The sequence below is a fragment of the Coenobita brevimanus genome, chromosome 60, assembly GCF_032717465.1.
Source record: "Coenobita brevimanus isolate Jiangsu-jjx chromosome 60, ASM3271746v2, whole genome shotgun sequence".
In the NCBI taxonomy this organism is placed as follows: Eukaryota; Metazoa; Arthropoda; class Malacostraca; order Decapoda; family Coenobitidae; genus Coenobita; species Coenobita brevimanus.
The window spans coordinates 30127563-30153398 of NC_137013.1; the positions used below are offsets into that span (position 1 = coordinate 30127563).

Genomic DNA, 25836 nt, shown 5'->3' on the forward strand with positions numbered 1-25836 from the left:
TTATACTAACATTGAGAGTGAATGTTACTTTCACCTTCACTCTCATAACTCATAGTATTCATACATGCTAGAGTGAAACTTTCACTTTCATTACTCCCAGTATATATGCTCGTATTCTTTTAATACTACTCATTTACATTTCTGTTTACGTTCTCTATTTTATTTACATTATTTACATTTCTATTTTACTTACACTTTGTTATGCACTGTCGAAGTAACTTATAAAACTATTTTCCACTGTTCACTTATATTTACATTCATTACTTTCACGTGCTGTTTACACATTATTTACAATTCCACTTGCACTGTTTTACCCAACAGAAAGATCGTAGTCACTCTCTTTCAATTGTCAGCCCTTTACCTCTTTCCACACGAGGTTTAGTAGGGGGTAAAGGTCACAGGGCCCTTTGCATGGGGGTAAAAAGCGGCGGAAGTTAGCAAGAGTAAACAGACGTACCTTCACCTTGGAAGATGACAGTGAACTGATAGGGGTGGGCCGGGGTGGCCTACCTAGGGAAATGCATTACTGCCAACGTCAGCCTCTTGACAGCTGCTAATATATAGCATTGAAATGATTGGCAGGAAATCTAGACAATACATTATAAATTACGTAGTTCCAGGTGAATGTAAATATCACTTAGGCTTCTCCCTTCCTCCTTATATATATTTTTAGTACGAGAATAGATTATACGGCATATTTCAAGGGGAAATGAACAGCGAAAATTAGCGAACGAGTGCACATGAGGTGCTGTCAGGTGATAATTAGCCAATTCCAGGTGTATGGCAATCTCACGTACTTTATTTCTTTTTGGTATATATTATTTGGTATAAGAATAGGGCATAGGGCTTATTTCAATGGATGAAATCAGTGGAAAATTCCAGGGAAGATTTACTTAGCGTAGCACGGCCGGGCAGGCGAGAGGAGAGGGTAATGGAGGGAAGGTAGGGAGGGGAGTCAAGAACGGGGAGAAATGGCTAAATTGTCAACAATGGATGGGAGTACAGATGAGATTAGGAGTGCTGACTAGTGTTGGACATTGGCAGTACTGATAGATGATACAAGCTACCACTTGAAAGCCCGGGCGAATTCAAAATAACACAGAATCGCAAAAGTGACGCCCCGCGGTATGATCCCTTGCTCCCAAGCGTCACGAAAGTGACGCCCTGTGGTTAAGGGGTTAATCTAAAAAGGCTCCAGTATGCTTGTATGCATCAGCCTTTGGTTTCCCTAATGGCAACTCTCTACACAGCTCAATCTCAGGCAGCCTCTCTATTCAGTCTCTTATCCCTAACGTCACACTTTATAATCTCATCTCAAGTCTTCTTCAGTCTGCTTTTCAAATTCTACTCTCAACATCCAAACCACACTCTCTGTACCCAGTTGTCATCCTCCATTCTCTCCACAAGCCAAAACCAGCTCAATCTACCCCCCTCTCATCACATCACTATTACATTCTAGCAGATTCATCTTTCTGGTCATATCTTTATTTGCAATCCTAATCCCCCAGACCTGTCATTCAAGGACCCACTAAACATGTGTCTGATCATTCTCATTTCTGTATTTTGGGTCTACAAATATCCACCTTCTTTGTGGCCCAGTCTCATTACCTTAGAGCACTACAATCCTAATACTTGCTGCATACAAGGACCCCTTAGCACAGACAGAGAACTCTCTCATTGTCAGAAGAGGCAATAACTCCCCACACATCTTTCAACCACTAATTACCCTTGTTACCAAACTAGCTCCATCCCCTCCTCCAGCACATATCATGTCCCCTAAATGACAAAACTCCTCCACACACCAAGAAACTCTCCAGCAAGTTTAATCCTATCCCACCTCTCTCCTTCTGCATGCTGTCTTTTACATACTGCACATTCAAACTCAGCATTATTTTGCAGCCTACCTCAAATACCACGACATCTCTTATATACTCACTTATCACAAACATTACACACAATGGAGTTATTTTCCATTCCTCTGTGGCAAACTACACATGGCCATACTCCTTCTGACATGAATATACCATCACTTGCCCTAGATATCATCACTTTTGTTTTATTACTATTTACTCTCAAGCCCTTGTACCTCATTCCATCTCTCCACTTCCTAAATCTTTCTTCTGCTTCCCTCTCATTCTCCACAATCAACACAAGTCATCAGGATACAACACCTCCTATGTTTACATGTCATAATCACCACCAACATCACCACAATCACCATCTATCTGTATCATTATCATAACCATCATCAAACAAGTAGCCTACATATCACATATCCTCTATACTTTGCACAGGTCATGTCTTAATCACTATTGCAGTTATCACCATTACCCATATCATAAAATATCATCATTATCACTACCATCATCATCATCAGTTGATCAGTTTTGGAACCTACAGTATATTAGACAGTTAAGTCCCCGTTCATCTCAGCAGCCACCATATGAGAAAAGGAAAATTACAGACATTAAGAAATGAGGAAAAAGACAAGCAGAAATTCTTTAAATTCAGACATCAACAACTTCTTAAAAAAAAAAAAAAAAGTGACTCTTGAATTTGATACATAATGACTGAATACCTCTGGCTAACTGGAAGTTCCTGCTTATAACAATCATAACTGGGCACTGGGAACACTACATGTAGCTACCTGATAAAACTGTCCTTCAGAGGAGTGCAGACTCTCCCTTAGGCCTCTGGCAGCAGCTCTCACCATCAGCACCAAACTGAGGGTCAGACTCACCACAACCACCAACAGGTATGCCAGGGGTAGGTTGTATGTCCACCCAGGCTCCAGTGTCAGTGTGTGGCGTGGGTAGAAGCCATAGAACAGGTATGACAGCTCCAGCACACCAGTACCCTGAGCAATGTCTTGCACCAGCTGGACTAACCATGGTCTGTCTGTTTTAGATTCATCCTCCACTTCTTGCTGGTAGGCCAGGTGGCAGCAGGAGGTATTGTTGTCAGGGTATAAAGGTGAAGGTGATGCAGGGGAAGGGGAGGGCTCAACTGTGGATTTGCCTGGGTAATCCAGGGAAGACGGATCATAGTAGTCAGTATCTTCAATCAGGCATGGGTCCTGTAATGAAATACAGTAAAGTAAAAAATTTAAATGATTTGGAACTAAAATATATAGGCCTACCTCAAGCTAGATGGTTAGCATTAGTCACCCCTCACCATTAACTGAGTTATTTGAACCCATACTCAACAATTTTCAGTTATCTTAACTATACCAGTAATTTTATATTTAAACTGTACCAACCATAACATTCTGAAAGAAAGTATTTTCCATTATAAATTTCAAAAACTTTTTAAGTACTGCATTACTGACATTTTTCAAGACCCCAAGGCTGAGAATGACTTACTGCTTTAAAAACTGGACAGCCAAGAACAATGTGAAGTCCATCTTAAGATTTTTTACAGGAAGTTTTATGCTGAGGCTAACTTTCAAGAACTTTACACAATGGCAAATCTATATCAAACAGATCATACATACCAAAGCCAAAAGGGGGATAGTTAGTGAGTACAGTACAGTGTTAAAATAGTTGTCAGTCATTGTCAGTGCTGCATTATGGTCTAATTCAAGCAAATTTAAGTTTTTTAGTATAAAATTGAGTGATACATTGAGTCTCTGGAGAACACACACTGAATCAGTTATGTAAATGCTAAAAAAATACAACTTGGATGACAATGCTTAAAACAGTAGTTTAGTGTTGGCCCCCCTAAGCAGCCGGAGAAAAAGACTGAAAGTGAAGCTGAGAAATAAAGAAATGGCAGATGAATACCAGGTTAAAGTAGTGGAGGAGGTGGAGTCAATAAAACTGGGAGGAAATGGATCTGGACTATTTGTGGAATGAATATAAGGGATGTTTAGTTAGGAAGAAGAAGAAAGGTATGGCATGCTGAGATAAGCAGTGGAGGAAAAGGGGAAGAAGTGGCTATAGTGGATGTAGGAAAGGGATTCAAATGAAAAAAGAAGAAATACATTGACACAAGATGCAAGCAAAGAAACTAGTAAAGAGGAAAAAAGAGGGAGGTACATGATGAGCTTGGAAGGAAAAATCAAAGCAAATTACTCTGAAAACAGGAAACTGTTCTGGAAAGAGATGCAATTATGTAGAAGTGAGTGTAAAGAAAAGTGAAAGTGTAAAGAAAAGTGAAAGTGTGAGGAATGAACATGGGTGTACCACTGGAAATGAGATTTAGAAGCAGAAGGAAAGAGTATTTTGAGAGGGTGATGAATGGGAATGGTGAGAGCTGGGTGGCTATAAACATAACTAGTTTTGGTGGCATGGAAAGAAAGAATGTGGTGCCAGGAAAAGTGACACTGGCAGAAGTAGAGAATGCTGTGAAGTGGCTGATGAATGGGATTGCTGCAGGTGTTCATGAGATGTATGCAGAGATGATTTACTGTAATGGAGAGAGTGGAATGAAGTGTTCATTAGAAATATCTAAAAAGAAATGGATGAGTGAAACTGTTCCAGCATAGTGGGAAAGACTATGATTGTACTCCAGTACAAGGATATAGGTGAGATAGTGAGTGCAAAAATTATCATTGTGTAAGTCTCTGGAATGTTGTAGGAAAGGTACATGCAAGATTTATCATAAAAGTGAGGTAGATCAAAAGGCTTGGCGAGTGATGAACAGGGTAGTTTTAGGAGTGGTTGAGGATGTGTGGATTAAGTATTTGCAATATGACAGATAATGAAGAAGCTTTGTTAGCAAGACTATAAGGTACTTAAACATTTACAGATCAAGAAAATTGTACAACATGGTAAACAGAGAAGGATTACGGAAGGTTCTGCAGAGGTATGGTGTAGATGGTATCATACGCTGTTAAGTGCTGTTGAGCTTTTACAGGTAAACGATGCATGGGTAGGTAGGCATCTATATGTCTATCTATCTATCTATTGCCAGACACCATAATCCCGTAAGGGGTGGCCGTTTGACTTTGAGTTACTTGTTTTACTGAGAGGGGCACTAACCCTCCACCAACCCACTTGTTGACACGTAGGGAGCACGTATGGTTTGGTTATGTGGTTGAATGATTGATAATCAACGTCTATGATGTCCCTATGGTTATTCAGTATATATAGGGGTGGGAATATAGAGGTAAAAACATGAGTTATGGAGAGAGGGATGATTTTGGCAATGAATGGTGATGGATGGAATTTCTCAAATTTGATGCATGCAGATGATGCAATGCTGCTTGCAAATAGCGGACATGAGCCTGGTAGACTGGTACAGAGTTTTGTTGATGTCTGTGAACTCTGTGCTGTGAATATAAATGTAGATAAGAGTAAAGTGATGGTTGGTGAGAGAGATGGTGACTCCCAGAATAGTGTTACAGAGAATGGACTCTTTAACAGGTGAGAGTTTAAGTACCTGGGTGCAGTGATACAAAACAGATGTAAATATGTAAAAGATGTGGAAAGTGGCTGGTACTATGAAGGCCTTGATAAAAAGCAAAGGTCTCAGTGTGGCAGCCTCATGCTGCTGCCACACTGAGTTTTAGTACCTATTAAAAATTATGGGCGTGAGACCGTAGTGTGGCATTAAAATAAAAAAAAAAGAGTAAGAACAATGAAGATGGGGCTGTCGAGGAATGTGAGTATAGTGAGTTGTGTGGATGAGATAAGGATAACATAATTCGTGAAAGATGCAGAAGGAAGTCTGTGGATGCCACAACTGAAAAGTGTGTGCTTAGACAATATAGTCATGTGGAGAGAACGGGTGTGAATAGGGTGATGAAAGGGTATATCTGAGCAAGTCTGAAGGTGGGAAGTGTGGTAAGCCATGAAGAAGGTGAACTGATATAGTAAATGAGTATGTGAGAAAGAAAGGTTTGGAAACTGCTGAGGCTAGGGAAAAGACAAGAGATCAAGCTGGCTGGAAGAATTTTGTATGGAGCATTGTATGACCTGTGTCTGGCATCCTATTTTAACTCGAGAGTTGTCAGAATGACTTTGTTGATTTAACTTCGGTGTTGTCAGACTGACTTTGTCAACTAGGGGAGTGTAAAGCTACATGCAGAATAAGTTTTGATCTATCAGGTGGTGCCAAGGTTCTCAGGGCTTGAATGGTGAGTGAAAGGGTGTGGCCCATTCCAAAGGGCAAGCTTTGGTTAGTATCTCATTCTATCAAATTCTTTCTGGCTCTCTGGACCTTTCCTCACTCCACCCATGGGAGGAAAAGGATGTCTGAATGATAATGATGATGATGATGATGATTTTTTTTTTTTTAATTAAAAAAATCAGGTGACAGAGACAGCACAGGAACACTTCACTTGCTTTGTTGTGCAAAGTGAAAACATCTATCTATCCATCTATAAATATATCTGTCTGTCCATTGCCAGATGCCTTAATCCTGTAACAAGTAACCACAAACACACCACCCCCACATCACCCTGTCCTCTGCCACTTGGCTGCCCTCCCTCTAACTCATACCCATCTCTCTCATATTATCCTCTCTACTCCATACCTCCATTTCATCCTTGGTCTCCCCCACCTCCTCTCTCCCTCCACCTCAAATGCATACACTCTTCTAGTCAGTCTCTCATTCTCTATCCTCTTCATGAGGTCAAACCATCTTAGTATTTCTTTTAACATTTTCAATCATATCCACATCAACAGATGCTATGCAATCTGGATAACACAAATAGACTGAAAAACAGTTATTTAGCTTCCGATACACTGCAAGTAAGCTATAAAACAAAGTGAGGATGTATTGTGAGAAGTCAATGGTAGAAAATTAATGTAACAACACAAGCACCTTGTAGTCTCAGATTAAAAAAAAATCAAGCACATACATTTTAATGGCAGAGATAAAGTCAATTAATAGGTACCTTGGGGTGTTTCAGGAATATCTGTGGAAGAAGGATGAAGACTGTGAGGAGGACACACGTGAAGAGGTTAAGATAAAGGAGCCACTTGATGAAAGTGAAGAAGGCCACCAATCCTGTGCCAAAGTTGCCTTCCACATAGCGTAGACTCCAATGCCACAGCTCCACTTTCTTTATCATCTCACGTAAGCGACTTTTCGTCTGTGGGTGGGAAAGCAGAGATGAACCCCTTGAATCACAGTAATGTCCTCTTTGTTTATTCTTGCTACCATCTGACGATTTCACCCAGGGAAGGCTTCTCATATACTGAAGATCTCTATTAACCTGTCGAATCTGGGAGATATCCTCTTTAGCTTGTTCTTTTTACTACAAGATGATATTTACTCAAATTAGAAAAAAATCTGTCATACTGAAGGGATTAATAAAAGCTATATCTAAGCTCTCCAGCTCAAAAAGTCTCTCCTTAGTTGAACATAACTGCTTGGAGATAGAACGAATAAAAAATATGCATCACCATACTGAAGGGGTTAATTCCTTCAATCCAGGTGAAATACCTTTTGATTTATTCCTGCTTCTACGGGACAATTTTATTCAAATTAGGAAAGGCCTCTCATACTGATGGGGCTTACTAAGATTATATATATAGCCCCCTTCACTTCAAAAAGTCTAGCCTAAGTTCAATATAACTGTCAGGAGATGGAGAGAATAAAATTAAAAAGATGGCCTTTGGTTCAGGCAGTTAAAGAGTACTAGAATTCTTTGGTTTTATTCTATTCCAACCTTTTTAAAACTATCTTCTTTTTATCATGTCCTAGCCTATCCTGAATACAGACTATTAAAGAAACACCCAATAAAATTGTACCTGACTGAGTAAGCCTGCTTCCTTGACAGCCAAGGAGATAGTGGCTCCTATCATCAAATACACCTCCTCACTGTGTAAAGGCAGCGTCACACTGAGCCAAAAGTGGCTAACAAGTGAGCATCTTTTGTGAGCCAGTAGCCAAAATGACCCACAGTGAGTGAGATTTTCACCTGCAAAGTGAAATGGGTAACACTTTTTGCTAACAGCTTGTTAATACAATTAGAACTCAAATGAGCCTATTATTAATTTTGTATCTGGTGGGAAAATATCCTCTTATCACAGAAGGAAACTAACTAAAACTGTTAAAGCAAATACAATCTAATTATTGTGGTTTTTATTCTTTTTTTTTTTTTCTTTTTTTCTTTTTTTTTTTTTTTTGCAATGAAATCAGTAATCAGACACTCTGGTGACCAGCTGCAAAGGCAGTCTGTTTTGTTTCCAAACAACATGTGAAAAGTAAATTTTGACCAGTATTCAATATGGATCCTACAGTAAGGAAAACTCTAGTAGACTGTCTTGTGGCTCTGGACTTGTTGAAGTACGTGAGGCGGCAGTGGTGGTTTGTTTACAAATGACTGCAAGTCGCCAAGGCAGACGACACTGCTAGCCTTTCTGGTTTGCAAAAAAATACAGGCGTGTGATGACAACCTGACTTTGCTAGCCATTTTGGCTCACAAAAGCTGGTTGCATGATAGCCACTTTTGGCCCAGTGTGATGCCGCCTTAAAACCAATCTTCTGCCCTAAACCTGGTGAGGCATTGATGGTGAGCTTCTCCTACACCAGAATGGGACATTCAAATCAGAAAGTGCCCTACAGTTAATCAGCAAAAATAAGTTATTCAACATACAGTAATAAAATAGGCAGTGCCGTTTCTAGCCTTTGGGGGGCTCTATGCGAAATGCTGTTTGGGGGCCCCTTACTTGCATTAGTCACTTTATGGCATATACAATAATTGGCGGGTCCACCGTACCCCCTACAAAATTTATCTGATGAATATAGAGTGACTCAACACACATTTTGATTTCTAAAAACAAACAATAGTGGCAGCTTGGGGGCCCCCTGGTGGCTTTGGGGACCCTATGCAACCACGTAATTCACATATAGTAAGAAACGGCACTGAAAATGGGTCATAATGACCATACCACTGAAAAGAACTTTCGACGAGAGAGCTTAAGAGCAGCTAGTCCTCGAGTGCGCAGGGTGGGTGCATCCTGGAGCTGCCTCTTGAGCCGCCGCTTCTCCGCCATGGGCACCGCATGAGCTCGGATCTGCTGCAGTTTCTGCCATGTTTCTTCCTCATCCACACCTTTAAATATAAACAAGTGAAACTGGATTATTTTGCATTCACACTCTTGAAGCATGTGTAGGAACTACAGGCAAGCTTTAATTCATTACAGTACTGTAATTAACTTTACTGCTGATAAACGGGTGGTCTTCAACATACAGTATACCAAGGATGTGTTCCAATACTTGCTTCATAACATATAATGTGTACATATCAAGTTATTGTTGTTAGTGCTTAACTCAGGTCTGCCTGGATGAGCATATCATCAACCACAGGTAAGCAACTACTGTACTTCTTTAGGCCATCCAACAGGTACAATACAGTACAGTACAGTACATACAATGTGCAAAGATCTGATGCCCCCTTGTGGCAGATACCAGATAATGCCTCACCTGGGTCAGATAAGGGTCCTTCCCATGAAAATGTGCAGGAAAACATGAGGAGGTCTGGCTCTTAGGCAGCTGCTCCACTAAAGGTGCATGGCACCACCATTCTTGTCAGTGCAAATATGTAAACTGGGAGAATTGGCATATACACTTCAAAGGAAGATGTGAAACTTAATCTCAACCATTAGTTAAAACTTTGGTATTATTAATAATGTATGTCACAACCCACCTTGTGTGAGATCTGGGAGAACCTCAAGGCATATGTCAGAGCCCCTGCGTGAGGTGTGCTGCACAAGGGTGGTGGCAGGTGTGGTAGATGCAGTACCGGGTGGCTGTTGACGATGGCGGCTGCGCTGGGATGCTCGCCGCCGCACTGTCCCACGACCCAGGCTGTTGACTAACAAGGGCATCATGGTTACATACATATTATTGTATATCAATATAAACCACTATTACAATATATATGTGATATATAGACATATATACATATATACAATATACTGTATTTATGTATATATATATATATATACAGTATATACACAGTAATCCCTCCAAGATCCGACGTAATAGAGCCAAAGGCATGTCCGAGACTTTGAGAAATCCTCCTGGACAGGTACTTATGGACCCTAACCCATCCTAACTTTGAAAACCACCTAAATAACTCCCTACCCAATATGCACAGCACCTATTTAAGACTCTGTTCACGCAAATAAGGGACAGAACGCATGAAATAAATGAAAAGGAACAAGAGAATGAGGAATTAGAAGTGAGTATGGTAAATATTTAGCAGTGTACAGGGTACTTACAACACATCCGTGACCATCGCTAAGTTTAATCCGCCTCATCTCAGACTCTGACAGTATGAAGGTGCATCTGAAGCACGTACAGTAATCCGGTGTTGCACTACACATAATCCTTTGCACTCTCAATTCTACTATTTTAACACTGCACATTCTTTACTTACTTGTGCTGCACTTGAAACTCACCAGTGTTGCACTCTGCACTTAATCCTTGGCACTCTGAATTCTAATAACACTCTGCACTTAATCCTTGGCACTCTGAATTCTAATAACACTCTGCACTTAATCCTTGGCACTCTGAATTCTAATAACACTCCGCACTTAATCCTTGGCACTCTGAATTCTAATTTCTTAACACTGCACATTCTGTTCTTAACATTGCACAACACTGTAAATTCTCATGTGGTCTAGTGGCAAGTTTTTGCTGTTTATTCACTGTCAGAGTCCGAGAGTGGGTGTTGCAGGTAGCCAAGGGGCGCGTCGCTGGGATGTGGTGATGGACTACCCACTATAGATGACTCTGAAGATAGCTGCAAATTCATGTCCAGTGGCGACCCCACCTTGGCTGATATGCTGGGCTGTGGCTCGGAGGTGGAAGGCACGTCTTGGTGAGGCAGTGGTGTGGAGCCAAGGCTGGGCACGGCGGAGGTCACAGGCCTGAAGAGTGTCAGTGGCTGATTGACGTAAGGAACGGCAATTCTGGTGAGTGATGATGCGCTCCCTAAAAGCGTGCACTTCCTCCACAAGTCCCAGTGACCCCATCTCCCTGTCGCAATCCGGGTGTTCAAGATAGTCCAGAACAAACTCGACATGTTCCCAGAGTGCACTCAGCTTGGGGATGGCTGGAGTAGTGGCGCGCTGAGAGAAGTCTGCATCATCCTTGCTGTCTTCGTTAGAATCTTCCAGCTGGGTACTAGTACCTGCAACTGAAGATGCAATCTCAATATCAGACATGATCTGATACCCAGGATTGCCCTCGTCACCATCCAACCATTCATGCACTTCATCCACATCAACATCATCGCAAGCCGCATGAAGACATGCATGAAAGTCATCGACGTCAAAATCTAGAAAGTCGTGCACCACATCGGCTCCGAGCGCTGAGAAGCAGATGAGACCAACCACTTTCCACAGTCTTGACAGAGACTTCCCTCCATGCACTGGCCCAGTTGTAGATGGCTAACTTGAGGCCGTAGCTGGCGAAGGTTTTCCAAAGTCCGCTGGCCTCGTGTGTCCCTTCCCTCCCTGCGCTCGTCCTCATCCTTGAGAACAACCATCACCTCATCCTGGAACTTCCCACGGTACAGCCTCTTTGTAGCCATGATCATTCCTTGGTCTATTGGTTGGATGAGAGCAGTTGTATTAGGTGGCAAAAACAAGCACCTAATGCGGCCATTCTCAGCCACCAACTCCTTGTCGGACGGATGCACAGGTGCATTGTCCAAGAGAAGGAGAGCCTCTACCTGGTGGTGTGGGGTTCCCAGTGTCTTCGTCTGATAATGGATGACCTCCTTGACGAAGTGCTGGTGAAACCAGTCTTTGAAGATCTTGTCTGTGAACCAAGCCTTCACAGAATGATACCAAACAACAAGAAGGACATCCATCAACCCACGAAGGCACCATGGCTGCTTTGCATGGCCAACAATAACGGGGTTGAGGCGGTGCATGCCGTTAGCATTGGCACAACACAGATATCCGCTGCTTGGAGAGCTTGCGTCCAGGTACACGGTTTTCCGTCTCCTTTGCTTGGTTGTTCGTTGGTAGTGAGCGATAGAATAGACCAGTTTCGACAGTGTTGTGGACTTGACCGAGAGTGAGGCCCTCCCTGTCGATCAAGCCCTTCACCTTCTACCAAAACTCTTCTACTCCATCCTCGTTGGCGTCCAAAGTTTCGCCATGGGCCTTACAGTTGGTAAGTCCATGTCGTAACTTGAAAGCAAAGAGCCAACCCTTGGATGCCTTGAAGTCTGCGGTGTCATGTAACATTGCGAACTTCTCGGCAGCAGCCTTCAGCTCCGTGCCATGCACCAGCACACCAGCAGCACATTGCTGACGATACCAAATCAGTGTGGAGTGGTCGATTTCTGCAAACCTGGGAGGGTACATAATCTTCCCCTGCATGCTGTGTCTGGTCATTGATGCAAAGTCAGCCGTGTACTGGGTGAGTTTGTCCCAGGATTTGATATCGAACAAGGTAGAGCGAGCCAGGTTGAATTCTCGGAGGATGCGGGACGTCGAACATCCCGTGTCCACCTTCTCTAATATCTCCCTCCTCTTCTCCAGAGTCAGAACCACTCGTTTCCTCTTCTCGGGAGGCAGGGCCATTGTAACACACACAAGTAAAAGGCAGCAGAGGAACAGCAGGGCCTACAGCAGTAGGGCACCACCACAAAAGCAAGCACATGGGCGGCCATGGTGAAGGGCGTGCACTCATGATGATAGGTAGGTGGGAAATGTGGAGGAGGCAGGGGCGCTCTGCCAGACGTCGGTGGAACTATGCGCCAAAACATAACTGTTTGTCGCCATGTGGCAAGTTCAAAGTACGGTTGAAAACATGTCGGATTCCCCCCCCCAAAGGCCCGAGCCCAAAATGTCCGTGACTTAGGATGTCCGGGTCTTAAAGGGATTACTGTAGGTATATACTGTTTATATATATATACTGTGTACATATATGTATATATATATTATATATATATATATATATATATATATATATATATATATATATATATATATATATATATATATATATATATATATATATATATATATATATATATATATATATATATATATATATATATATATACTGTGTACATATATGTATATATATATTATATTTGGAAAATGTGAGTGCATTTAAGTACTTGGGTAGTGTGATGAGTAAGGATGGAAGTTTAGTCGGTGAAGTGTTTGAAAGCACACAACAGGGAAGAAAAACTGTTGGTTCTTTGAAAGCAGTGGCAAGGAACAGGCAAGTGAGCATGGAAGTAAAAAAGTCACTGCATGGCAGTATGGTGATACCAACTCTAGCGTATGGAAGTGAAGCTTGGACCTTGTTGGAAGGACACATGTCAAGAGTAAGAGCAATGGATTATGAGTTATCTGAGAGGAGCATGTGGAGTTATGGGGAGAGACAGAGTGACAAATAAGGAAGCGAAGGAGCATTGTGGTGTGGATGTGGATGTGATAGAAATCATTAGGAGAAATACCTTGAGGTGGCTTGGCCACGTGGAGAAGATGGAGAGCAAGAGACTAACAAGGAGGGTGTAAACAAATGAGGTGGAGGGGAGGAGGGGGAGGGGGGGGCCAAGGATGAGATGGATGGATGGAGTGGAGAGGTATATGAGAGATGGGGCTGTGAGCTGGGAGCAGGGCTGTGAGCTGGGAGCAGGGCAGTGAAATGGCATTGGACAGGGAGACATGAAGGCAATTTGTTGTGGCCACCCCTTACGGGATTGAGGCGTCTGGCAATAGACAGAGACATATATGAGTATACATGCTGTATATACAGTAATCCCTCGATTATCCAACATAGTAGAACCAAAGTTATGTCCGGATAGGGGCAAGGTCCAGATATGGAGCAATATCCCCTACTGTATCCATACTCCAACCTACTATCTATACCCAACCTATATGTACAGTACCCCTCCCATTTTTGGCAGTGTTCTCTGATCTTTCAGCTGTATTTAGAAATCAAAACACACATGGGAATATCCAATGTAATGCTAGACACTAGGAAAACAACGCATACACAACAAATATCCACAAATATCCTACCTATAATGTACAGTACCCCTCTTAGTTTTGGCAGTGTTCTCTGGTCATTCTGCTGTACTTAGACATCAAAATACATATGGAAATATCCAATATAATCCTAGACACTAAGAAAGCAATACATAAACAATAAAAGTCAACAAAAAAAATCAACAAAGATGATGGTTGCAACTAGTATTTTCAACCATCTCAGGAACTGTAAGTTTTCAGAAAGTTTCTGGGATAACAATAGAGTGACGGCTGCTTCCGTGGCACAAAGAAAACTTTCCCATGGCCAAATATGCCCCAGGCAATTGGTTATACTGGTACAGCATATATTGCATACCGGTACCATCATCTTTGCTAGCACTTATACTATAAGTTAATAAAAACACACAAAACTGATGAGTAAAAGTACTGAAATGCAGTGAAATAAACTTGTTCATGAGTTAAAAATACCTTCAAATAACTTCCCAACATCCTAGTGCATAATTTTGCCTACATCTTGCAAGAGATAAGCATACTGTATGTCTAGATGCAGAATTTCATGAGCTTTCTTGAGGTGTTTTCGGAATTTTGATATGACCAACAGTATTTGAATAAATCGCCAAAAACTAAAAAACTCACTGGTGGCGATGCAAGGAGGATGGGAGGCCAGGCAAGCAACGCTAGGGTGGGGGAGGACTGAGGGACGGGGAGGGAGACAGACCGGTGCTTTTGGTCTGCTGGTGGGTTAGGCTCTATGATAATCACGCAAACCCAGTATGTTCCCACTGATCTGGCCAGCCAGGAGACATTGACCATTCAGTGAGGAGCCGGATAGGCATTTTTAGTCAGGTTGTGGATTGCGGTCTATATTACTCTGCAGTACTCGCGCGTGGCCATTAGCATCCAAATGATCTGGATGTCCAAGGGGCCTTGACCATTCGACAGGGAACTGGACAGCCATTTTGGCTCAGTCTGTGGGTTACAGTCCATTACCCACGAGAGGCCAGTAGCATTCAAGTGAACTAGGTGGCCAGGGGACTTTGACCATTCAGTAGGGATCCAGACAGTTATTTTAGCTCAGCATGCGGGTTACGGTCTATTACCCATGCATGAACAGAGAGGCTGGTATGACACCTAACCGATTTTTTTAACTTGTTGGCCACTCAGCCACCGATGTCAGAACTTTTATGTTCCCATATGGACAAGTAAATCCGGATGAGGAAATACTAGATCCATGGCCTAACGTCCATATACGGAGTATGTCCCCATATGGAGTGTCTGGATAATCAAGTGATTACTGTTATATATGTAAATATATATATATATATATATATATATATATATATATATGGAGCCTCTGTGGTACAGTGGTAGAGTGTGCATTTCGTACACAGGTGGGCCAGGGTTCACGTTCCGCCAGGGTAATAAACTTTGGGAGTGTTCACCCGGCCACGTACTGCATTGGCGGACACAAGGGGTGCTGTGGTTGAACCAGTGTCGCTTACTGTAAAGTATGCTTGCACCCAGTTGGCTTGCGCGAACCGATTACACTTGGTTCACAGACTACAAACACACCCAAAGCCATTCCAACACTACAATTACACTTACAAACTCTTCTCACCCTACATACAATCTCTACCAGACAGCCTAAGCCACTTGGTAGATACATTGGCTGTATTGTCCCGACTTCGGTCGGGATAGGCCGGTTCCGCAGTGGATACTCAAACAGCTGATGATGATGATATATATATATATATATATATATATACATACACAGTATATACATATATACACAGTATATCTATCTATACATATATATATATATATATATATATATATATATACAGTAGGCTCACACAGTGCGTGAGAGACTGGGCAGTCCACGACCTCAAGCACTATGAATACATAATCATATGGCAAAAATTACATATGGGCGGTACCCCCTCATACCTGGACATTTTTTGGCCCTTAGAGACATAATAAAGGTCATATTTTTCAGACATTGTACTACAGATATAGCTACAATAACAAAAATATTGGTAGTCACCTTAACCCCTAAACCGCGGGGTTGTTTTGGCGCTCCTTGCGTGTCCCGCGGGGATGTTTGCACTCCAACAGACTTTGTAAAAATATTTGCCAAAAATCAGTTATTAGTCCTAGAATATTATAATTAAATATGCATATGGCACATACCTTTAGCTTTCTCCTGGGATGTTTGTTGAGCCTTCGTTGAGTACTGTAGGACTTGTGGAGACCTCTGAAGTTGGGTAACGAAGTCTCCACTTTACACTTCCCGACAACCCGTAATATGATTACCACAGCCTGATATTATCACTAGAAACACTATTCTATGATTTTCAAATAGTTTGGAATCCATACTCCAAAAAAAAAAACACTGTGAAAGCAATGAAAATTACGAGCACGTACCAGCTTCCCACTTGCGCTCGTTCGCCACTGGTATTCTGTCATTTATTATTCATAAAAACACTCACACTTTATATTTTTATTACTATATAACACTTATATATATCTGCAGTCTTTATCCATAAGTTTCCTGCAGTAATAGAAGTATATTGTCACTGTAGGCATTCAATTTCTCTTTCAGTAAAATACGTAGCATTCACTTTCATGTCCTGTATACTAGCGTTGAGAGCGAATCTGTCACTTTCACTTCCACTTTCATAACTCATAGTATTCATACATGCTAGAGTGAAACTTTCACCTTCATTACTCCTAGTATATATACTCATATTCTTATATTACTACTCATTTACATTTCTATTTACATTCTCTTATATTTACATTATTTACATTTCTATTTTATTTACACTAGGTTATGCACTGTCACTTGCAGTAACTTATAAAACTATTTTCCACTATTCAGTTATATTTACATTCACTGCTTTCACTTGCTGTTTACACATTATTTACATTTCCACTTGCACTGTTTTAGAGTCACCAGAAAGATCGTAGTCACTGTCCATCATTATCATTGATAAATTAGCCAGTTCATGTTCCACAGCAGTCACTTAGCCCTTTTCCCCTTTCCACACAAGGTTTAGTAGGGGTAGAGGTCACAGGGCCCTTTGCATGGGGCTAAAAAGCAGCGGAAATGGACAGGAGCGAATCCGACGTGGTTTCACTTTGAAAGACGACAGTAAACTGAATGGTGCTACCTAGGGGCAATGAAGGGCTGCCAATGTCAGCATGGTGACAGCTGCTAATATATACGCTATGAAATGATTGGCAGGGAAAAACCAGACAATACATAATAAATTAGGTATTTCCAGGTGAATGTAAATATCACTTAGGCTTCTCCCTTCCTTTCATACATATATTTTTATTACGAGAACAGATTATACGGCATATTTCAAGGGGAAATTACCGGGGGAAATTAGCGAACGAGTGCACGTGAGTTGTTGTCAGGTGATAATTAGCCAATTCCAGGTGTATGGGACTATCACTTACCTCATTTCTTTTTTGTATATATTATTTTGTATAAGAATAGGGCATAGGGCTTATTTCAATGGATGAAATCAGTGGAAAATTCCGGGGATGATTTACTTAGCGCAGCACGGCTGGGCAGGCGAGAGGAGAGGGTAATGGAGAGGAGGTAGGGAGGGGAGTCAAGAACGGGGAGAAATGGCTAAATTGTCAACAATGGATGGGAGTACAGATGAGATTAGGAGTGCTGACTAGTGTTGGACACTGGCAGTACTGATAGATGATACAAGCCACCACTTGTAAGCCCGGGAGGATTCAAAATAACACAGAATCACAAAAGTAACACCCCGCGGTATGATCCATTGCGCCTGAGCGTCATGAAAGTGACGCCCCGCGGTTAAGGGGTTAACAACAGTAGACAACAGGCCTGATGGACTTAACAGGGGTTCCAAACCGCGGCAACACTTACAGCGCCACACCCTCCGCCACACCTCCCACCGCACTAACATTTCCCTCCACAGACTTCTCTTGAGCACCTTCCCCAGGAGCCTCAAAGTCACTCACTTCAGCCATAAACCCCTCGAAGTCCAATGCTGACATTTCTGACATTGCATCCTCTTCATCCTCAACAGGAACAGGAGCAGACGATGAAGCTGGTTCCTCAGTTTCACTAACTTGAGCCCGCTGTGTGTAACTTGTTATGAACGTCTGTCTTCTGTTTATTTCCTGCCTGTGCCTGTTTGTGTAGAAACGGGAGAGTTTGTCGATACCAACCAGAACCTCCTCCGTTCTTAGGCTGCTAACTTCCTGTTCCTTCACCTCTTCCCTGAGCTTATCCACGGCAGCAAGGATCTTGCTTATTCTTAACATACACAGCTCAGCCCTGCCCTCCATCACACTAGGCTGCTCAACTTGACTCTGCCTGGCGTCAGGCTCTGCGTCAGCCTCATCTTTCCATTGCAACACTTCCTTGGGAGGCTGTTCCTCATTAGCAGCGTGCACTTCTCATAAGTCCGCCAATGTAACGTCCTCGAAACCTGGTACAGCTTGTGCTGCTGTCAGTTTTGCTGCCTCAGCCTCGCCCAGTGGTTGAATGGCCGTCTCCTGGGTCGTGCATAAGTGAGGCACAAGCATTCACCATGCATGGTTCACCATTGCAGATGTAATCTGGTACCAGGCTCGTAGGAGAAATTCAACTGCATCCTTCACTGTAAAATGACGCCAAAATGCCTCAACAGCCATGGCACCTGTGGTGGGTCAGGATACAGCTGCTGGCGGATGTGGAATGGGAGCAGATGCCTCATCGAGGTCTTCGTTGTAATCTTCTTGTAGGGCACGAAGCTCCTCTTGTGTGTCGGTCTTCTTGCGTAGGTAGTCGTACACTTGCTTATGGTAGAAGTGTTCACAGTGGCGATCAGTTCTTGATCCAGTGGCTGCACTAGCAACATCGTGCGGAGCAGCAGAAACACAACACGACAATCCTTGTGCAGATCTTCTAGGTATGGAGGGTGACTTGGTGCATTGTCCAGCACAAGGAGCATCTTAAATGGAATGTCCAGTTCCCGACACTTGGCCCTGGCATCGGGGACGCAGCACCTCGTTAACCAGTCTGCCATAATGTTCCCGGTCATCCAACCATTTGCAGACTTGTACCTGTACATGCCACTTGTGTCCATGTTCGTGAGGTTTTTGTAACACCCTGGGTGTGAAGCTGTGTGTACAACAACTGGCCTCAGCTTGTGGCTCCCAGACAGGTTTACAGCGAACATTACCGTCATCTTACGCTTCTGGAGCTTGCGACCAGGGGCTTGTTTCTGTCTTTTAGCGATGTAAGTTGATTTGGGCAAGGCCTTGTAGTATAACGACGTTTCATCGACGTTGTAGATCTGATCCTTGGTGTACTGTCCCTCTTCAAGAAGCACTCTAAATATCGCAGGATAGTCTCTCGTGGCCAGCTCATTGACAGAGGCACGTTCACCAGACACTCTGACCCGACGGAGTTCCTTGTGCTTGAGAAAATGGTCCAGCCATCCAACCGATGCCTTGAAAGGTTTGTCCACATTTAACTTGTGAGGTGCTGCCTTGTAAAAGGGCTGGGCTTGGTTCCGAATAAATCTTCCATTCAGTGGAACACCTTCCTTCTCCATCCTCATTATGAAGGTGGCAAGATACCATTCCATTAGTATCATCGCACAATTTCCCACCCGCGAACGGCTGTCTAGGTCAGAGGCACCATACATCTTCACTACAGCCCTTATGGCACCACGGTTCTTCCACACTGTTCTCACTGTTGATTCAGCCAGTCCCAGGGCTTTCCCGATGGTGGTGTTTCCTTGACCCTCCTCCTTCATCTTGATGATCTCTAACTTGGTGGCATGCGTCAGAAGTTTCTTAACTCTTGGGGTTGGAGCCATGGTGCAGCGAAGTACAGGCCAGGATGGAGCAACAAAAAAAACGCCACACGTTGTACACAACAGGTTAGCTGTAAAGAGCGGATCCGCACTGTGCATGAGCCAGGACTGTTATGGTGCGTCCACCACCTTGTACCCCAAGCTGCGCAGCAGAATGCCCGGGAATTTCTGCACATCAACATGACAACACATGACGCGCTGTGTGAGGGGTGGTCGCGTAATGATAGAAAATGGCATTTTTGAGCCACTCCTTGCCTCTACCTCGCATTCTGTGAGATAAACTCGCGCATTCAAGGTTTTTGGTTATGATTTTTGGTCACTCACGCACAATGCGAATCACGCACTGTGATGACGCCCACTGTGCGAGCCTACTGTGTGTATATATATATATACATACTGTATATATATCCAAGATCCAACGTAATAGAGCCAAAGGCTTGTCCGGGACTTGGGAAAATGCCCCCTGGACAGGTACTTATGGACTCTAACCTAACCTAACTTTGAAAACCACCTAAATAACTCACTACCAGACATGCACAGCACCTATTTAAGACCCTATTCACACAAATAAGGGACAGAATGCATGAAATAAATGAAAAGGAACCAGAGAATGAGGAATTAGAAGTGAGTGTGGAAAATATTTAGTAGTGTACAGGGCACCTATGACACGTCCGTGGCCATCACGAAGATTAACCCACCTCCTCTATGGCTCTGACAGTGGTGAAAGTGCTCTTGAAGCATGTACAGTAATCCAGTGTTGTGCTGCACTTAATCCTTTGCACTGTGCATTATAATTGTTTAACACTGCACATTCTGTTCTTACTTGCACCAAGCCAGTTGCAACACGCCAGTGTTGCTCTCTGCACTTAATCCTTTGCACTCTGAATTCTAATTTCTTAACACTGCACAACACTGTAAATTCCCATGTGGTTCAGTGGAGAGGTATTGTGGTTTATTCACTGTTTATTCACAAAAACCAGCACATGGGACAGCCATGGTGACGAGTGTGTGTTCACAACGGTAGTTAGGCGGGAACTGGGGAGGGGAGGAATGCAGGGGTGCTCTACTATGCGTGGAAACACAGCTGTTCATCACCACGCGGCAAATTTAAAGTAGGGATTAAAAATTTTTTTTTTTTTTTTTTTTTTTTTTTTTTTTTTTGTCCAAGGAACCGAGCTCAAAATGTCTGGGACTTGGGCGTCCAGATCTTAAAGGGATTACTATATATATATATAAATATTGTATATATATATATATTATATATATATATATATATATATATATATATATATATATATATATATATATATATATATATAATACTATTTGAATACTGCATTAAAGTTGATCTTTTGCTCTGATGAAAGAAACATGACAAGACAATAACCAAATTACTGCTGTGATGTAGAGTACAGTAAATAATTTCAAAGAATATCTAAATTGTTGCTGTATACTAGGGAATACCTAATTCATTTGGCTAAAATATGCAATATCTGTATATAGTAAGCCCGCAAAATAACAATACAGAAGATATCATACTACATCATACAGCATTGCATATTAACCTGTAGGTTGTGACTCAGGGAAAAACTGAAGTGCCTGAAGTGTAATAGAAAATAAAGAGTTTTTCCAACTGATTTTTTGGTCATACTGGCGCTCATGAAGAATTTGGCGAAGGATATGCATGTCAATTTTTAGGTCAATATGTGCCACACTTTAGCCGCCTCAGTGTACCAAAATTACAAATTTTTCACAAAATATGCTGGAACATATATATGATATATTTTTTAATTTCATTAAGGATCAATTTTAAGAGTATCCGAAGAAAGAAATCATAATGCAAAATGGGTATGCCATAAATACCAACAACAAAATAAAGGGCAGGATTTTCAAATTTAATTTGTCCCTACTGAGGTAACAGTATGTGAGCAACATCTTCTACAGAGATATGCTGCAAACTATGGGTTAATTAAGCATATAAAACAGCTTTAGTAAAATATAGTACATAACCCAATTCAACTTCACACGGTAATTTCAACAAACAAGCAGCACCACATTCACTCATATACACACAATTTGGGGGTAAAACCACCTCATTATTTTCACATACCACCAAGCAAGAATTCTCCACTTGCAATACCAGAGAAAATGAGAATTAGTTATGTCTGAACACATGGCAGCATTCAACAGTTGGGAATAAGGTCTTCCCAAGATAGTGTGGCACATACTCAGCTGCACACATCTCATGAGGTAAAGAAATCCAGCATGAATATAGAGATATAAGCAGGTATCCTGTACAATCAATCTTTTCAGCAATAAGTATTTGTACATAGAGATGAGAGCACACACAGAGAGGATGCACACAGCCACAAGGTTCAGACAATCCTCGTTATAAGTAATGGATGTACATAAAATATTAATTTTAACATACTACTGCTAATGTAAATTTGTGGAGACTGGCAAATTTGTCTCACAGGAAACAAAGAAACTTTATGAGGCAATTATTCTATTACATATTGTAGACTTCATAGCGAAAGAAAGGCTTATAACAAGGACTTACTGCACTGTATACACAATATCCCTACTTAGAACACATTACAAGCCAAAATTAATTCCTGCTCACACACTTACAGGTGATAACAATGCCCTCGTCATCGTCATCACTGTCGATGTTGTTACCATCGTGTGTGTCTCTCTGAGGCTCATTCAGCCTCAGCTTCACAGTCCTCGTGCCAGAAGTCATCTATGCACACTCCTTGCTTCTCCTACCGTCCACACTCTCCTCTTCTCTCGGTTGTTTGTAACAATTAGAGTTTCAAGAATCCATTGTTCCAGAGTCATCTGTGAGCACTGTCCTCTTCATCTACTATCTTCTCTCTCCTCTTCGCTGTTTTCAAGCAGTTCAAGTACAGTATTCATTACTCTATATGTTTCTGCACAAGCTACCCACTCACCTCCACCCACACTCTCCTCTCCTTTACACTGTGGAAATTCAACAGGTCATTCTTCCAGAGCCATTTAAAAACACTCCCCACTTCAACACCCTCCACTCTTTCCTCTTTGCTGTTTGGAAATGTTACTCATAAAAACAAAGGTTAACACTTCCCTGTTTGTGAAATACTTAAAGCATGGTTTCCAATTCAGTGCCAATACTTCTCTCTATTGTCTGCAGATGTTACTGATATGTACAGGAGAGGTTCATGAATGCACTGTTCTATAGTCATCTACAAACACTCTCCAATCACCTACCCTCCACATACTCCGCTCCTCTACATTCCACTGTATGTAAATATTACTGTTACGAGAGGGCTCGTGAGTCCATAATTTCAGAGTCATCTAAGAACACTCTCCACTTCATGTACTGTCTATATTCTCCACTGTTTTGAAATGCATCTGATGTGTACAATGATTCAACTACTCATTGCTGGAAAGCAAATATCCTCTGTTGCTTCACCTACATTTTACATTATCCTTTCTATATTGTAGATTCATTCATTCATTCATTCATTGCCAGATGCCATGTATCCCAAACAGGGTGGCCCAGGGCTCAGAGTTAACTGTTTTACAGGGAGGGGCACTAATCCTCCACCAACCCCACTTGACACGTAGGCAGATGCTACTATTAAATACAAAGATTCAATACTTCAGCACTACTGAGTTACTGACATACTTTCAAAACCTCTCTCCATTACTATCAAACATTAATGACACATACAGAAGGTTAAGAATTCAATGTTCAAGAGTCACTTTCCTTTCTGCTCTCTTCAGCTTTCATGATGAATACACAGGTTCAATAATTTACTGCTCCACAGTTATATTTAGGAATCATGTAGATGGGGGTTTGATTTCACCCATGGGCGAACACTGAAAAGTGCAGCACTACAGTGTGACTTGTCATGTGTTCTCATATGTTCACACATTGCTCAGGTTCTATCAGTGAAATAAAAAGATCTGCACATACACAAACAGAACCTCTCCAACAGATGAACCTTCCACATGAATTTCACACACCGTACTCAAAAGTGTCTCAAACACACAGCCATGTGTGGAGCACTGGGTGGAGGCAGATTACATTTATGTGATAGAAAATTGTGTCTTTTGGATCTAAGAATCATTTGGCCTTAAAAACAGCTTGAACATGCCTAGTACAGCTGCCCACCCAAGTATATAAGGCATGTGTATGCTGGCTGTTACAATTCATTCATTCACTTATTACCCTCACTCTCCTTTCTACAACCTGCAAATGTCACTACTGTGTGCATATTTTCAATTATCCATGACTCTGCCTATGGGAAGTGAAAAGGTCCACTTTTCATAATCTTATCTACACTGATTACTTTTTCTGATAAATATTACATCTATGTTTAAACAGTATTTCTATCAAACATGAATAAAATTTTAATTCCTCCATTAATATGACCTTTTATTGTTTTTTTTTATTCCTGGTGGGGTCAAATGTACTTATTCAGATAAGGAAGCACTGCTCTTGCTGCAGTGATTTCAAATAACCTCCATTACTCCCTCCTGTACAAAAACAGCCTTATAATTTAATTCTGCATCAGACAATCTAATTCAGCTTAGGAGTGACCCTACTCCTCAAACTGAACGAGTTAACCTCCTTCATACAATGTTACACTTTTTGCTTTGTTCTTGCCACCTTCTGACTATTTTTTTACTTCAATGGATACCTTCGGGTAGTGAATGGGAAGAAGGGTATGTCATCTAATCCCTATGGTACTAAAGTCTCTATTAAGCTGAAAACAAGCTGGAAGATGGGAATTAAAACATAATATTAATAATAATAATAATAATAAAGCCAATAATAATAATAATAATAATAATAATAATAACAATAATAATAATAATAATAATAATAATAATAATAATAATAATAATAATAATAATAATAATAATAATAATAATAGTAGTAGTTGTAGTAGTAATAGTAGTAGCAGTAATAAAATACTACTACTACTACTACTACTACTACTACTAATAATAATAATAACAACCATGCATTCATTCACTCATTCATCATCTAATTCTATGACACCCCATAAGAAGCGTTGGACCCCAGGGCTAGGCAAGTTGGTCCTGACATTTTAGATGAGAGTGACCAGCCTCACTTATCCCTGAGTGGCATTAGGTGAACATGAACCCCAACCACCCTTGGATATAAACCTACACTGGCTCAATCCGACTAGAGCATCTTAATTACCCACTGAACCACCAGGTGCCACAATTTGGTTATATTATTACCACCCAGCAGAGTAACTGCTTTCCTGGTGTACAGGAAACCATTTGGTTTGTCACTCAGTGTGAAGTCATTCGCAGACAGAAGGAAGAGTAAAGAATGAAAGAAAGAAAGACAAAAGAGGAAGAAAGGAAGAGAGGAAAGGTCAGCCACCCAAGTGCAGCACTACATCAAGTGAGTGGATGGTGAGTGCCCCCACCTACCACCTCATAATAATAATAATAATAATTATAATAATTCGTAAGAGGAAACAAACAACACTTAATAAGTTACCAGTTTCTTCTTTTCCAATATCTTTTACATTTCTCAATTCTATCTATCTATCTATCTATTGCCAGACGCCTCAATCCCGTTTGGGGTGGCCACAAACAAATCGCCTCCAAGTCGCCCTGTCCCCCGCCATTTCACTGCCCTGCTCCCAACTCACACCCCCCTCTCTCATATACCTCTCCACCCCATCCCTCCATCTCATCCTCGGCCTCCCCCTCTCTCATATACCTCTCCACCTCATCCCTCCATCTCATCCTCGGCCTCCCCCTCCCTCTTCCCCCCTCCACCTCACTCACATACACTCTCTTCGTCAGTCTTTCACCCTCCATCCTCTCCACATGGCCAAACCACCTCAGTGTGTTCCTCATAACGCTTCCTATTACATCCACATCCACACCACAACGCTCCTTTATATCCTCATTCGTCAGCCTGTCTCTCCATGTGACTCCACAGGCTCCTCTTAAGTAACTCATTTCCACTGCTCTCACTCTCGACTTGTGTCCTTCCAACAACGTCCAAGCTTCACTTCCGTACGTTAGAG

At 41.8% G+C, this 25836-nt stretch overlaps 1 protein-coding gene across 1 annotated transcript in view; it reads right to left on the reverse strand.

Annotated features, from left to right (window-relative positions):
• LOC145403200 (transmembrane channel-like protein 7) overlaps window positions 1-25836 on the reverse strand; it is a 138133-nt gene that overhangs the window by 72513 nt on the left and 39784 nt on the right. The window contains exons 3-6 of the mRNA XM_080275014.1: window positions 9602-9769; window positions 8844-9007; window positions 6842-7039; window positions 2648-3076 (exon numbers count right to left, since the gene is read on the reverse strand). Of these exons, the coding sequence (XP_080131140.1) occupies window positions 2648-3076; window positions 6842-7039; window positions 8844-9007; window positions 9602-9769 (959 nt within the window). The remainder of the gene's footprint in view (window positions 1-2647; window positions 3077-6841; window positions 7040-8843; window positions 9008-9601; window positions 9770-25836) is intronic.